The 14,645-nt window shown below is 44.0% G+C and overlaps 1 protein-coding gene across 3 annotated transcripts in view; it reads right to left on the bottom strand.

Moving 5' to 3' along the window:
* Window positions 1-14,645, bottom strand: part of DAAM1 (dishevelled associated activator of morphogenesis 1) — a 180,625-nt gene that overhangs the window by 73,748 nt on the left and 92,232 nt on the right. For all 3 annotated transcript variants that reach the window (XM_020910673.2, XM_020910674.2, XM_070469419.1), the window contains exon 3: window positions 8,098-8,187. In XM_020910673.2, the coding sequence (XP_020766332.1) occupies window positions 8,098-8,187 (90 nt within the window). The remainder of the gene's footprint in view (window positions 1-8,097; window positions 8,188-14,645) is intronic.

The raw sequence follows: 14,645 nt of genomic DNA, 5'->3' as shown, positions 1-14,645 counted from the left end.
AAGTGGTAGTAGGCACAGCTGGAATGATAGAACTGGTAACATTGGAGGAAAAACTGTACCCGAAATGATATTATTAAACAAAGAGATTATAGGAGGAGGAGATAAGTAAATCCTCATGAACCACCTGCCTTTGACAGGAATACAACTTTGGTTTAAGGGCTGCCAGAGACAGAGAACACCCCACTCCAGTACTCTTGCCTGGAAAATCCCATGGACGGAGGAGCCTGGTGGGCTGCAGTCCATCGGGTTGCTAAGAGTTGGACACGACTGAGAGACTTCATTTTCACTTTCATGCATTGGAGAAGGAAATGGCAACCCACTCCAGTGTTCTTGCCTGGAGAATCCCAGGGACGGGGGAGCCTGGTGGGCTGCCGTCTATAGGGTCACATAGAGTCGGACACGACTGAAGCGACTTAGCAGCAGCAGCAGAGACAAAGAGTCCGTGAATTTTGGACTCCAATTCTAAAAACTGGTGCTCATTTTGATAGCACTGGCTTTTGTAACAAAAAGAAAATAAAGACAGAAAATGGGGCACTGGCTATGAGATTATGCTACTTAGGGGAGAAAGGGCCATAAGAAACAGTTAGTTTCCCTTCAGCAGACTTCTCAGCAGAAAGCTGAAGCCATCTCATCAGGACCAAGAATCACCATGCTTTCAGTCACTGCTTAAAGAGAAAAATGGTATTGAAAAATTCTGGGTGGTTTATAGAGTCACCTTTTGTTTTAATCCTCCCAAGGAACAGTAAATAAATAAAGGACCCCTGAGCTAAAGAAATAAACAAAAAAAAATGCCAGCGTTGTCTTGACAACACAAGCACCGTTTATATTTTAAATGATATTTATTTTCCCTCCTAATTTCAAAGAGAAATATGAAGTGGCTTTGCAATGTTCAAGCTGTCTAGGCTGAACCACTGCCTACAGGTTTCAGGGAGGGCAAGCCACAAGACACTCTAATGGGGAAGATGTGCGGGGTGGCAGTGAAGCAGCAGCCATTTTGTAGTTTGTAGGCACTGTCCTTTATCAGCTGGCTCACCTCATTGGTGTGAATCGGTAGGCAGGTATACAACTGCTCCACCTTCGCCTGGATCCTCCTACAGCTCCTCCTTGGCTAGGGGCGTGTGTGTGCACGTGTGCGCACGCACGCGCACATGTAGATGTTGAAGTCCATGACTAATGGCTCAGGCTTATGCAGGACACGCAGTCCAGGGTCAGCCAGTGGGACCTGCCACATGGGTCAGTCTGTCCGTGCGGACTCCAGCCTGTCCTTGTTCCCCTCTTTACCCCCACCCTCCCTCCCAATTGCCTGCTCCAAGGACATAAAGCTCCAGCATTAGAAGCAAAGGCAGCAGCTTTACAGGGAGTGCTTAGCTAGTTTCTGTGATTACATAAGGGCTAACCTCTCTGCGTGTGATTTCCCTCGGCATGTGCTTCCCTTAGTAGCCTTGCTTTTCTGACTGAAACCTGACAAACTATTCTGTACATATCTTTTTAAAAAGAGCAATTTTATTTTTACCATCAAAAAAAACCTTATCCCAAGGTAAGAGTGAGAATAATGACTATTGTTTTGCATATAGGGTTATCGTTACCATCTTTCTAAATTCCATATATATGTGTTAGTATACTGTAATGGTCTTTATCTTTCTGGCTTACTTCACTCTGTATAATGGACTCCAGTTTCATCCATCTCATTAGAACTGATTCAAATGAATTCTTTTTAATGGTTGAGTAATATTCCATGGTGTATATGTACCACAGCTTCCTTATCACATTTGGGAAATATTTGTATAAAGAAAAAAAAAAATCAAAACAAACCACCCACAATCCAACCAAACAACAGTTTCTGTCTGTCCACTTTTATAGATAAAGAAAGTTTCTTTTGCATATTTTTGATGGTACCAATTACAGTTTTATTTCTTTTGTTAAACCTTCATTTCATCCTGAACAATTTCCCAGGTCTTCAAACTTTCTTTGAAAGCCTGACTTTTCAGTGGCAGCAAGATACTGTTATGGCTGCATCATATAATATAATCATCCCCTATAAGTTGTTGACCATCACTGGCTTTCAGAGACAACACTGCAAAGAACACCCCACACATAGTTCTTGGCCTGTATCTTTCATCACTACCATGAGACCAACTCCTGGAAGATGCATGTTCCAGGCTCTGGATACATATTATCAAATGATTTTGGCCATCATCTTTAGATCTATCAGCATCTCATACTTGGGCAAATGTTCAAAACATTTATTGACAGTATAACCTGGGTATCAATGAACTGGAACTAATAATGCAATGTGGGAACAGAGTCCTGTTGTCCCCTACCTGTCTTGCCAGGAGTTAGCCCTCAAGCTCCTGAATCATGAAGGAAGACTGGTTGGCCCTTGCGGGGAAGGGCAGATTGTTAGGAGAGTTTTTATTGGGAAGGCTTGAGGCAGCTGCTCTTTACCAACTAGAATTGGCCGTATTGTGACAGACACCACAGTTTCACTGCTATGGACACCGGGTGAACAGCCTGAGCTGGTGTTTTCACCTGACTTCTCTGGGTTAAATAAACCTTAGTTATTTCAATCTTCCCCTCAGTGTCTTCATTTTTCTAAAGTTTAAGCCTCTCCATAGATTTCCTAACAAGCTCTAGAAACTGTGTTTAGTAAAGATCAGATTACTCAACAGTCTAAACTTGACCTTTCAGGCACTGGCAGAAGGGAGAAAGAACAAAGTACAAGTGATGAGGGAGACTGTACAGTGTGTGTGAACACAGCTCAGCTGTTGGAAAAGGAGCCCATTCTAGATGATGGGATGAAAGCACGACATCAGCTCCCTTGTTGGTACAGCCCTGGAAGTGGTCACAGTGATGAAGGAACTCTGTCTCCATCACACACGAACACCCCAAGGCTTGGAGGCGCCCTCCTCTGTGCCCTGGAGCCTACTTACCGTAGAATGGAGCTTATGGAAAGACCTGGCAATAATTTGATTTCATCTGCTTTACCTGGACCATCCACTCCAGGAAATCTGACTTGTTTAATCACCTTCAGAATCTAGTCAACAGTCTGCCCCAGACACTCAGTACACATCAAGGTGACAGACAAACCAGCCAGCCCTTTGCCAGCTACACTGCTTCATTGGCTGAAATACCAGATCCGCCAAGTCTGTTGTTTTTTCACTGCTTCAGTCCTCACCTCTCATAGCCAGGGAACATGTAAACAAGGCAGGGAGTTTCAGAACCTAGTGATACCCACTCTCCTTCAGTTACTGTGCTTCCCTCATGTATTCTCAGAGAAGCCAAGTCAGAAAGACAGGCCAGTCTTATTTCTGGTCATTTTTAAGTCTGCCACATTCTGTAACCTCTTAGCACTTGGGAGCACAAAGGCCAACTGGAATCCATTATCAGTGTGAAAACTCAAAGGCAAGAGACCAAACCCAGTATTTCTAAAGAAGTCCAGAAACAGCTACAGATATCTAGTTTTCTCTCTCTCCCAAATCTCCAACATCTAGCAAAGTGGGCACCTGAAAACCTAAGGCTCATTCTACCATATATTCAAATAATTACGGTAAAGAAGGACTGTGTTGGTCACTCAGTTGTGTCCAACTTTGGGACCCCATGGACTGTAGTCTGCCAGGCTCCTCTGTCCATGGGATTCTCCAGGCAAGAGTACTGGAGTGGGGTGCCATTGCCTTCTCCAAGGAAGAGTAGAGCTAACTTGTCCCTCTTCACTTTCCATCAAGAGACTGGGAACAACCAGACCATTAAATATCAACATTCCACTTCCTTGCGGTACAGCTGGTTTGTCTGACAGTCCTGTAGAAGACCGATGGTTCCTTTGTCTTTAATTCCACTACTAGCATATGTTCCCTTAAATCCCTGTTTTGATCAGACCACTTCCTCCTTGTGTTCTGAATGCATCTGAAAGATCCTGAGGACCATTCATAATGCACAGCTTTTTTTGTGTATGTGGTAAAGGAGAATTCCTTCTTGTGGAGCAGACTGGGGAAGGGATCCAATAAGGATATGCAAACCGAATTAAGGAAGTGAATGAAAGGTACCAGGAGAATTCTCAGCCACTTTTCCTTGATGTCTTCTGAACATGCCTAGCACCAGATCAGCACCTCCCACAAAGCTGAAAGGTTCAACTGCAGCCAAGTTAGACAAGGTTCTTGAGTGATTTAATTAAACTAGAGTCAAACAAACTCAGCAACAGAGCAAAAATTCACTTTCTCCAAAGTTGACCTCAAAAGATACAGAAATGTAATATGGAGAATCCAGAGCCATTAACTTAAGCCTTGGCTTAGGGATCAGAAATGCATGGAGGAAACATTAGGTGCAGTCATCAAATTCTGATCTTTGCCTCAAATATCTGATGTTACTATAGCTCACAGCTTCTAATTCCATCCACTGACTTTGTGAACTCTGAAGCTTGTGGAGAGGGAAAAAGCGTTTTCTGGACACTTAAAAGGATTGGTTAAGTGACACAACTACTTTAACTGCTCCTGTCAAGAAGTGTGACTAAAGAAAATTTCTGCCTGGGCTGGTAAGTGCTGTTGCCATAACACAGTGTGTATACCATCTTAGTTTCTCCTCTCTGAAGACCTACTCCTTACTTTTCCCAGGGTTTAAAAATCATGTTAACAATAAGCAAATACAGCATGGCCAGATGCCTTTCGTGGTCAGATGGTTCATTGTTTAAAAAGCTTCAGTTTAAAATCCAAAAGATTGTTAACAGATGCAGTTTCTGGCCGAAGACTGGGAAAAACCTCACTTAAACAAAAGAGCATGTTGTGATTGGAACTAAAAAGGGAATTACCTTTAAAGATAAGAACCACAAACATTTCCTATTTGAAAATACCCCCAGCTCCACCAACAGAGTCTTTCCTTGGACCTTTCGTACAAGTTAAAAAAATTTGACAGTGGACTGCTACATACGACAAACCACGGCTGACCAAACCACTCTATAGTCATTTTTACAGATTTGTTTGGACTTTCAACAAGGCCGCAACATCCATCTCTTGCTCTCCCCCCAGATTACTTAATTAGGCAAAATTCCAATTAATTTCTTTCCAATTCTTTTAGCCCCAGGAACACTTCTGCAGCTTTCATTTTGGCTCTGAAAATGGGTTTTCAACCAGAGGACTCGGATAAAGCCGTTTGAGAAATGAACACAGAGCTTGATAAGCAGATAGCCACCACTGGGATTCAGTGTCTATTGGATGGAAAAGAGCCACTTGGCCAAGGAAGGCCGGGCCCCCCCCTTTATTCCCAGCCCCGTCTGTCTGCACGACTGCTGTGCACTTTCATGCAGAAAGCCTGCTTCTCCCCAGCTCTGTTTCTGTTGGCACTAGTGGGCCCTTACTCTCTGGCTTCACTATGTGTGAGAACGTCTATGATGCCCTGAGTTCTAATCTTGAAAGATGGAAAGTCTGAAGGGGCCATGGGGGTGTAGCTTTCCCTTGGCCTGAGAAATAGATGTGGTCGGGCTTGCTGGTGACAAGTCTGATTTGAAAAGCCTATATCCAAGAGATGGTCCAAGGAAAACAGTCTGTTCTGGGTGGTAAGGATGGCCATCATGGGCTCCCTTCTGAGAATGGGCAACCCGTCCTGAAGGAGACCAGGTTCTTTGAAGAGGGCCAAGCATCAGGCCCTTGTCATGCAAAGGGTTTTGTATTCTCTTATGGTGTTATTTCTCGATTTATTACAGGGTCCCAAAAGGTCAGTTGTAGACCCAAAGCACAGCATAGGTTTAACAGTCTGAGAAGCTCTAATCAATAAAATCCTCAGTCAAGCCATTTTAAAGTGAGGCAGATCTATAAACTCCCAGGATTCCCCAAAGAGTTAAGATGGCTTTTCCACTCAGTCACACTATTGCTAAGTCATAAAGGGAATCCAAGTTGTTGGAATGAAGCTAGCCGGAAAACTGCTTTCCCAAAGATCTGCACAGTTGGGCCAGGTACTCGTAGGAATAGCGCATCCGTCAGGAAATGGGATTCTGAGGCCAGTGGCCACATCTACATCCACTCTCCTACAAAAAGCCGACCCCACCACGCACATAGGAGACAAGGTTTGAAAGAGGATTTGATAGGCCAGGAAATTGAAAAATGAGCAGCAGCTGTGAGGCCGAGGTCATTTCTATCCTCCAGGGCTTGCCTTTTCTAATCTAAGGGGCAGTAGTTTCCATGATTAACTTTCAACTGCCGTCAAGGGTGTAATAAAATCTGGGAAAGAAGAAAACTTTCCCTTCGGTAAGCTGCTCCCATTCTCCTGCCCCTTCCTCTCCTCTAGTGCATATTCTCAATCCCCACTTCACGTTGTTTCCTAATTTTGAGAAAAAAAATCTGCGCTAGTTTGAGCCAAAATAGACAATGTCCTCTGTGTACTCAGGCACTTAAGGATTTTTCTTTCTCAGTTGTAGGGGCCAGGTCTTGAAGGCAGCTGCCTGAAAAGTTCTCTTGTTTTCAAGACCATTCAACACTGTTACTATCAAGACAGAACCCTCCCCCCACCTCCAAAAAAAAGACAGAGTCCATTTTTATTTTCATTTTAAAATTCTTTCCATTTAAAATCTCTTTCCTGAGTGATGACCCATCAGTTTGACAAGACAGAGGTCTTCCCATTGGTAAGATGTTCACAGAGAGAAAGAAGAGGACATACTCATTCACAAACACATCTTACTGGTTACTACTGCATTAGGAATCCTTAATGCTTGACATGACCTAAGTGGCCCAGAAGTCATCTTAAAAGGCTACAGTTGGACACATCTCTCAGCAAAGACCCCTGGAACAAAACCCCACATGTAGTTTTATCAATTACAATAGCTCACATGGAAAGTTAAATGTGCTTTAGTTTCTTTGAGAGGTAGGTATAACCCAACAACTCAGTGGTTCATTCATCATACCTTCACTTCCAGGTATCAGATGCTGGTGTTACAAGGGTTATAAAGTCTGACATGAGAGGAATACAGGAAGGTTCACTGCTGGAGAGATGCTCCCAGGAGGAGGCATGCCAATTACACAAGGCAGCGTGGTGGGGTTGGGGGTGGGAACCATGGGGGCAAAAGGAGGTCCCCAGATGCATCCTAACCCACTAAGGAAAGGTTTCCCTGGCTGATACTGTGTCTTCTCAAGGTATTGGATTGTTGTAGTTTGTTCCAGTTTCTTTGCTTCCAGAGGTGAGTAATCCAGCACCCACTCCTTTTGGAGAGGTAGCATTTTGCTTAGGATCTTAACCCTGCCCTTTCTGCTTCCCTGTCTTGATCTAAGTCTTCCCTAGAACAGATGGGAAAGTGGCAAAAACTGGCCACGAACAACAGGTGGTTCCAAAAATGGGTGAAAGAACAGTCGCAGAATCTGCCACCAGGTATGAAAGATGACAGAGTGAGTTTTACTGCGGGAGACACAGTCCATGGGTGGTGCCTAGTGCCATGGAGGCTAGGGAAGAGAGTTAAGTACTTTCTCTACCCCATGAATTCCTTTCTCTCCTCCTCCAAAGGTACCAGAATCCCCAGCTTTTATGTGTGGATGACCACCCAGAATAAGACAGCATTCCTGGCAGGAGGGTGTGGCCATGTAGCTAACAGTGGGACGTGAGGGAATTCAGGTCTTGGACTCCCGGTATGGCCCTAAGAGTGGGGGTGGGGAGCTGTGCCTTCCCCTTTTCTCCATCCCCAGTTTGGAACGTGAAATGGACGGACAGCCACTTCACACCATGAGGACAAGGCCACATCTTAGAGATGGCAAAATAGAAAGTTGTTCAAAGGTAGTCACAGAGAGTGGAGAAAACTACAGTTGTGAAACCACAATGCTGGTCCTCACCTACCTACATACAAACTTTCATGTAAAGGGCAAGTTTTGGAAAAACACTTCAACCTTCTGTAAGCTGGTATTATTTAGGGGTCTCATACACAAAGTTATGCATAATGGTGTGAGGTGAGGGGGTGGCAATGAGGTGTTGATAAAATCAGCACCCAAGGAGCTGGCCACAGCTGGGCACATTCGATCTGATCTTTACATTATAAAGAACTGCCCGGAGCCTGGTGGTGAAATGGGAGAGCAAAGGGCATCAAAACAATGATGAATTTCCAGTTAACCATGACCATCATGAACATCTTACCTTTTTCTTGCTACAGTATATCTGCCATTTTTTCTCTGCTGGAAGTGCAAACATGGCTTCCCTGTGTTTGTCTGTGAGGTCAAGTTCATCCTGAGAAGACAAGCAATAATAATTATTTTACAAATTAATTGTTATTCCTATAAGGGAAGTTTTATCAGCATCATTGGAGTGAGAAAACAAAGCCAACACATATTCAAATGAACTTAGGAAAGACCAAGAAGTTGCAAAGTGCCAGTGTCTGTTACCAGCACTAAGAAAGCAGGTCCTTGGCCTTGGGCTGGGCCCCCAGCGTGGCCCCGCACTTACTGAAGGGTAGGGAAGGCAGGCTGAGCGCAGACAGAATTGTCCTGGGCCCCGTGTGCTGCTGCAGAGGGTCCATCGAACATGCAAGGTCTTTAAAGCTCCAGAGTTTGGAAGGATCTACTCATTTCACAGGTGAAGGACTGGCAAGGATGGCTCTACAAACACGGACAATCGGGATGGGCCCTGAGGGGTGTGACGAGATGGGCAGAAGAAGAGAACCAAGGGTCGGGATGTGGTAATGAATTAGAGTGTCTGGGGGACACTGACCAGCTTAGCCGAAGCACTGGGTTGACGCAAAGAACCATCAGATAAAAGGTTTGGGAGGTAAGTGACTCTGTGGACAATCTTCAAGGCCAGATTAAGGAGTTTATTTTCTTGACCAAGAAGAGCCAGTGAAGGTTCTGAGCAAGCAAGGGAGTGACATCTGTATCAGCAGTATTTATTCAGTACTCCCAGTGTCGAGCACTGTGCAGTCAATTTTCTCATTTAGTTCCCACAATAACCCTGAGAGTTCCACTCATGATCACACCCACCGTGTATTAATAATACTTGTTGTAATATAGCTGGTGGAAGTTTTGGCAGAAGGTTGGGTAAGTAACCTGCTCAAAGACCACATATGCCTGGAAAATGATGGGGCTTGGGGTTTAAGCCTCGAGCTGTCTGACTCCTGAGCCCAGACTCTCAGTCTCTCAGATCAGTGTCTGGAAACATTAATTTTATAGTGGTGTGCAGCTTAGATTGGATACTGAGGGAAGGCAATTTATGAACATCTATAACTAATGAACAACAATGAGATAATGACTATAAAGTGCATAGGGAACAGTTCTTGGCATTTAATAACTCAATCCATGGTCAACATTATTATTGGTATTGAGCATCTGGTACATTTTTATTCCTATAGGGAAAGTTGAATCTAGTTAAGAGCAGCAGATTGATGGGTGTGAGACACACTAAATTACTATAAATTAAGGCACAATAATAAGGTTCAGCTAACTGAGGCATATAATGCAGCTCTACCACTTGTGGGCCTCCCATCTTACAGTTCTGCCTCTGCTGGGTCATCAAGCATCATTTCTTCCTTGAAAAGAAATCTCACATTTTCCCTTTGTTCTGTTTCCAGTGAAGCCACCCAAACTTACGCCCTAATCACCTCTCTTTGGCTCTGGCACCAACCTCCCCAGGTCCCTTTTGCCCTTCCGGTCCCTTCTACATCATGGCCACTGATGCGTTACACCAGTGGTCCTCAGACTTGACTGAGCAGTGGAATCGCCTGAAAGGTTCCTTACATCATTGATTGCCCAGTGTTGAGGACTGAGAAGGTGGGAGGAAGTACAAAATGTCATTAGTTCCACACTGCCTGCAAAATTAATTATACATCCCTCAGCCAGTCTTTTGAGGTCTTCCATTTATAACCCCAGCTTAATTGCCAGGCTTATTTCTCGTTATCCCTTACGCCCTGATCTTGTTAACCCCTGCACCTCCAGGGCCTAGACACACAAGGTCTGATTCATGCCAGCTGCCAGGGAAAACTCTCCATCTCATTAAGCCTCTGTTTCCTCATCTCCAGGATGGGCCTGTCATTTCTCTTGCAGGGCTCTGTGCGGATTAGTAACATCAACTCAGAAGGTAGTAATGCCTGGCACAGGGAGGGGCAAATGTACTGTGGTTGGTTCTCTCATCTTTAACTACAAATCAGCAGCTATTTTCTTTTAAGAGCAAGGTAAGCAGTTAAGCCACTAAAACACACACTCAGACACTAACCACTAGAAACTAGTTAAGAATTTCAACAATGTAAAACCAAGGAAACAATAAAAAATATTTACAGAAAATTCCATTATAAGGGAACATGTTAAAAATGTTAAAATTTTGTTATGCAACTGTTACATATGTGAAATAAGTATTTTTTCCCTTTCTCCCTTTTTTAATTTCCTGTAAAATTACACCTGTTCTCATCTACTGATGAATAGGGGGACATGGCGACATAAAGCACTTCCCAACAGCTAGGGTTTTCTTGGGGTGGGATTGTGGAATCAGGTCAGTTATTTAAATAGCTCAATAATATGGTGCTTACTTTGGGGAAAAGGGTTATGATTTGTAAGAGAAAAGTGAAAGTGAAAGTCATTCAGTCATGTCCGACTCTTTGAGACCCCATGGACTATACAGTCCATGGAATTCAGCAGGCCAGAATACAACAGTGGGTAGCCATTCCCTTCTCCAGGGATCCTCCCAAACCAGGGATCGAACCCAGGTCTCCCACACTGGAGGCGAATTCTTTACCAGCTGAGCCACAATAGAAACTCAAGAATGCTAGGCGGGGCGGGGGTAGCCTATCCCTTTTCTAGGCAATCTTCCCGACCCAGGAATCAAACTGGGGTCTTCTACATTGCAGGCAGATTCTTTACCAGCTGAGCTACATGGGAAGCTCTGATTTGTGAGAGAACAGTGCTATTAATATTGTATCCTTTACTACACTGCACTACTGTTTTTCCTAACTGAGCAGAGGTGTGAAGAAACATGTGAATCTAAAAACCTCGAAATTCACAGCAAAAAGTATTAATATTACTATATTTTGCTCTTAGAAAACTTCTGCTGAAGACGCAAATGACCAATTTTGAATTGAGAGGACATAGCTGAATTACAACTTCAGAGCAGATGGCTTCATGCAAGAAGAGAATTTCCATAAAATAATTAAAAATTGCTATAGGCCCCCTAGGCTTCCCTGGTGACTCACTGGGTAAAGAATCTGCCTGCTGATGCAGGAGATGCGGGTTTGATCCCTGGGTCAGGTGGATCCCCTAGAGGAGGAAATGGCAACCCACTCCAGTATTCTTGCTTGGGAAATCCCATGGACAGAGGAACCTGGCAGGCTACAGTTCATGGGGTCGCAGAGAGTCGGACACAACTGAGCATGCACTCACACAGGCCCTCTGGATGTAATCTGGGATTACAGTAAGACAACAGGAAGGAATACATGGATAGTGGTAATAGTAACAGCTAACAATTACGGAGCACTTTCTATGTGCTTTGTAGCAGTGTTTTTTATGGATTAATTTAGTTTATCCTCACAATAATCCTATAAAGTGGGTAGTATTATCCAAATTTCCAGGAAAAAATCAGACAGATTCAACAGCCTGTTTAAGGTAACACAGCTAGTAAATGGTAGAGGAGGAACTTGAGGCTAGACTGTCTGGTTCCAGATCCCATGTCCTTAACCACTAGCCTGTTCATTCTGTTGATCACTCAACAGGTGGGGAGAACCATGACACTGAGGTCAGTATGAAAAACGCACTCTTGACCTGCACTGGCGGCCCGCTGGGCCTGCTGAGTGTCTGTTCGCACCAAGAGGGAGACTCTGTTGTCAGATACCCCTGAGTTCCAGGTCTGGCTGTTATGGATTATGTAAAATTCAAGCATCCACTAAATTTAGGCATTGTAGGTGCAAGGAACAGAAAGGTATCACAGAGCTCATATGCTCGAAGGGGCAGAATAGAAATCAAATAATCACATGATCCCAGGGACGAGCACAGAGTTGAGCTGCCAGAGCCCATTTGCTCCAGGGAGTCGTGGGGCAGGGAAGGCTGTGACTGAAGTGACACCTCAGAAATGAACAGAAATTAAACAGGTCAAAAGCACCAGATAGTGAACAGCAGCCTTGCAGGCAGGCCACTGTGAACTCTGGTCTTTATCTTAAGAGCAATCAGAGGTCACTGGTAAATCTGAGTGAGGAGGGGTGACATGGATTAAATAATAATTGGGAGTGCCTAGGCACAATGCCCAGAGTGTAATGAGACCCCCGACCCTCCATTCCAAAAGTTTCTTTGCTCTGACTCACTCCGTTTTAATAATACAGCTTGAAACAAGCCTGCAAGACTCGAAGAGACTATCACACAGCCTTAGAGATCAATCAACACCTACTCCATGTCCTACCCATTCCAGGACCATGGCCAGACATTACAAAGGATGCAAAGATGAATAACAGACCCCAGTCGCATGGAATTTAGATTCCAGTTAGGAAGACATGATGACAGAAGGCTTCAACAATTCCTCTTCTTCTCAGGATAAAATCCAAATTCCTTAGCTGGTAGGTAGGGGGCCCTTCATGATACGGCCTTTGCTGACTTGCCCCACCTCAACCTCCTCCTCCTCCTCCTTCTCTTCCACCAGCAGCTAACTTTCAGGACTTGGGATCACAAGTTGCCCATTTCTGAAATCTTTTTCCAAAGAGCCCTTCCCACCATGTCTAAGAATGAGTCCTGTTTATCTAAGCTTTGGGGGCTTCCCTGATAGCTCAGTTGGTAAAGAATCTGCCTGCAATTCAGGAGACCCCGGCTCAATTCTTGGGTTGGAAGATCCTCTGGAGAAGGGAAAGGCTACCCTACAATATTCTTGAGCTTTCCTTGCAGCTCAGCTGGTAAAGAATCTGCCTGCAATGCAGGAGACTTGGGTTCAATCCCTGGGTTGGGAAGATCCTCTAGAGAAGGGAAAGTTTACCCACTCCAATATTCTGGCTTTTACACGGTATCTAAGCTTTTGCAAGCGATCAGTTGTCCCCTAGGCAGCCTACCTGACTTACCTTGGGGGGTGGGGGTACCCCTCTCTGCTCTCCTAACCTTTTGGCATTAATCACATTGCCACAGTTATCACACTTGCATTAATTACAATCACATTCGCATGTCTGACTCTCTTCCTAGACTTGTCTCCAGATGGCGGGAATGAAATTTGTTCTATTTATCTTTGCATTAGTTGCCAGTACTGAAGAGTCTTGAGAGCCCCCTGGGCAGTAAGGAGATCCAACCAGTCCATCCTAAAGGAGATCAGTCCTGGGTGTTCATTGGAAGGACTGATGTTGAAGCTGAAACTCCAATTCTTTGGCCACCTGACGTGAAGAGCTGACTCATTGGAAAATACCCAGATGCTGGGAAAGATTGAGGGCAGGAGGAGAAAGGGACGACAGAGGATGAGATGGTTGGATGGCATCACCAACTCAATGGACATGGGTTTGGGTGGACTCCGGAAGTTGGTGATGGACAGGGAGGCCTGGCATGCTGTGATTCATGGGGTCGCAAAGAGTCGGACATGACTGAGTGACTGAACTGAACTGAGGGCTTTCCAGGTGGCGCAAGTGGTAAAGAACCTGCTTGCAAACGCAGAAGACATAAAAGATGCAGGTTAGATTCCTGAGTCAGGAAGATCCCCTGAAGAAGGGAATGGTTACTCACTCCAGTATTCTTGCCTGGAGAATCCCGTGGACAGAGGAGCCTGGTGGGCTACAGTCCATGGGGTCACACAGAGTCAGACACTACTGAAGGGACAGCACAGCTTATGTGAAGTGGTACCTCAATGCAGTTTTATTTTGTATTTTCCTGATGACACCTGATGCTGAGTATGCCTTTTCACAAGCTCACATGACATTCACACGTATTCTTTTTTGAGATATCTATTCACATCTTTTGCCCACTTATGAATTGCCTGTCTTATTGTTGCAAAACATGTCCTTTGTCAGAGGTATGTACGGACAGTATTTTGCCTCACCTGTGCCTTTTCATTTTGTTAAGTCTATTTTGATCACTAAGTGTTTTTTATGAAATATAACTTCATAATATTTTTTCTTTTATTAAAGTTAGTGCTTTTTATTTTCTGTAAGCAATCTTTGCAAGCTGTAGATAAAACAAAACTCTATGGTTTCTTAGGGAATCTGCTAGCTTTAGCTTTACCTCCTATGTTTGAATCTGTATTTCACAGACACTACTCCTGGGGTCGTTCTTTGGTTGCAAAATGGATGGGCTGCTTTTGGCTACTCTCTTTTGCAGCTAGCTGCACTCATTTAGATACACTGTTGGGCAAGCTGGGGAATGAAAGCACAATTGATGAAAGGAGGAAAAAGAACAGAGTATAAACTAATTTGAAATCATCTCATACATTAGTTTCTTCAAAGCTATGAAATTACTTCAAAGTAATATTATAAGAGATTTTTCACTTTGATAATTCAAACACTGAAAGAGGCAATCATGGAAAACAAAACAATTAGGATCACGGCATCTCAGATAGTATCTCTTTACATGAATTTTTAAAGAAAAAAAAAGTCAATCTATAGAAGCAGAAAGCAGATCAGTGGTTGCTTGGGGCCAGAGGCAGGAACAGAGATTAATTGCAAATGGACCCAAGAGGAGATAAGGTGATGGAATTATTCTAGAGCTGGATTGTGATGATGACTGCAAAACTGCATAAATTTACTAAAATGCATT

The sequence above is a fragment of the Odocoileus virginianus genome, chromosome 6 (assembly GCF_023699985.2).
Source record: "Odocoileus virginianus isolate 20LAN1187 ecotype Illinois chromosome 6, Ovbor_1.2, whole genome shotgun sequence".
Classification (NCBI taxonomy): domain Eukaryota; kingdom Metazoa; phylum Chordata; class Mammalia; order Artiodactyla; family Cervidae; genus Odocoileus; species Odocoileus virginianus.
Note: the sequence above shows the minus strand (reverse complement) of the source record. Positions and strands in the feature narration are given on the sequence as shown.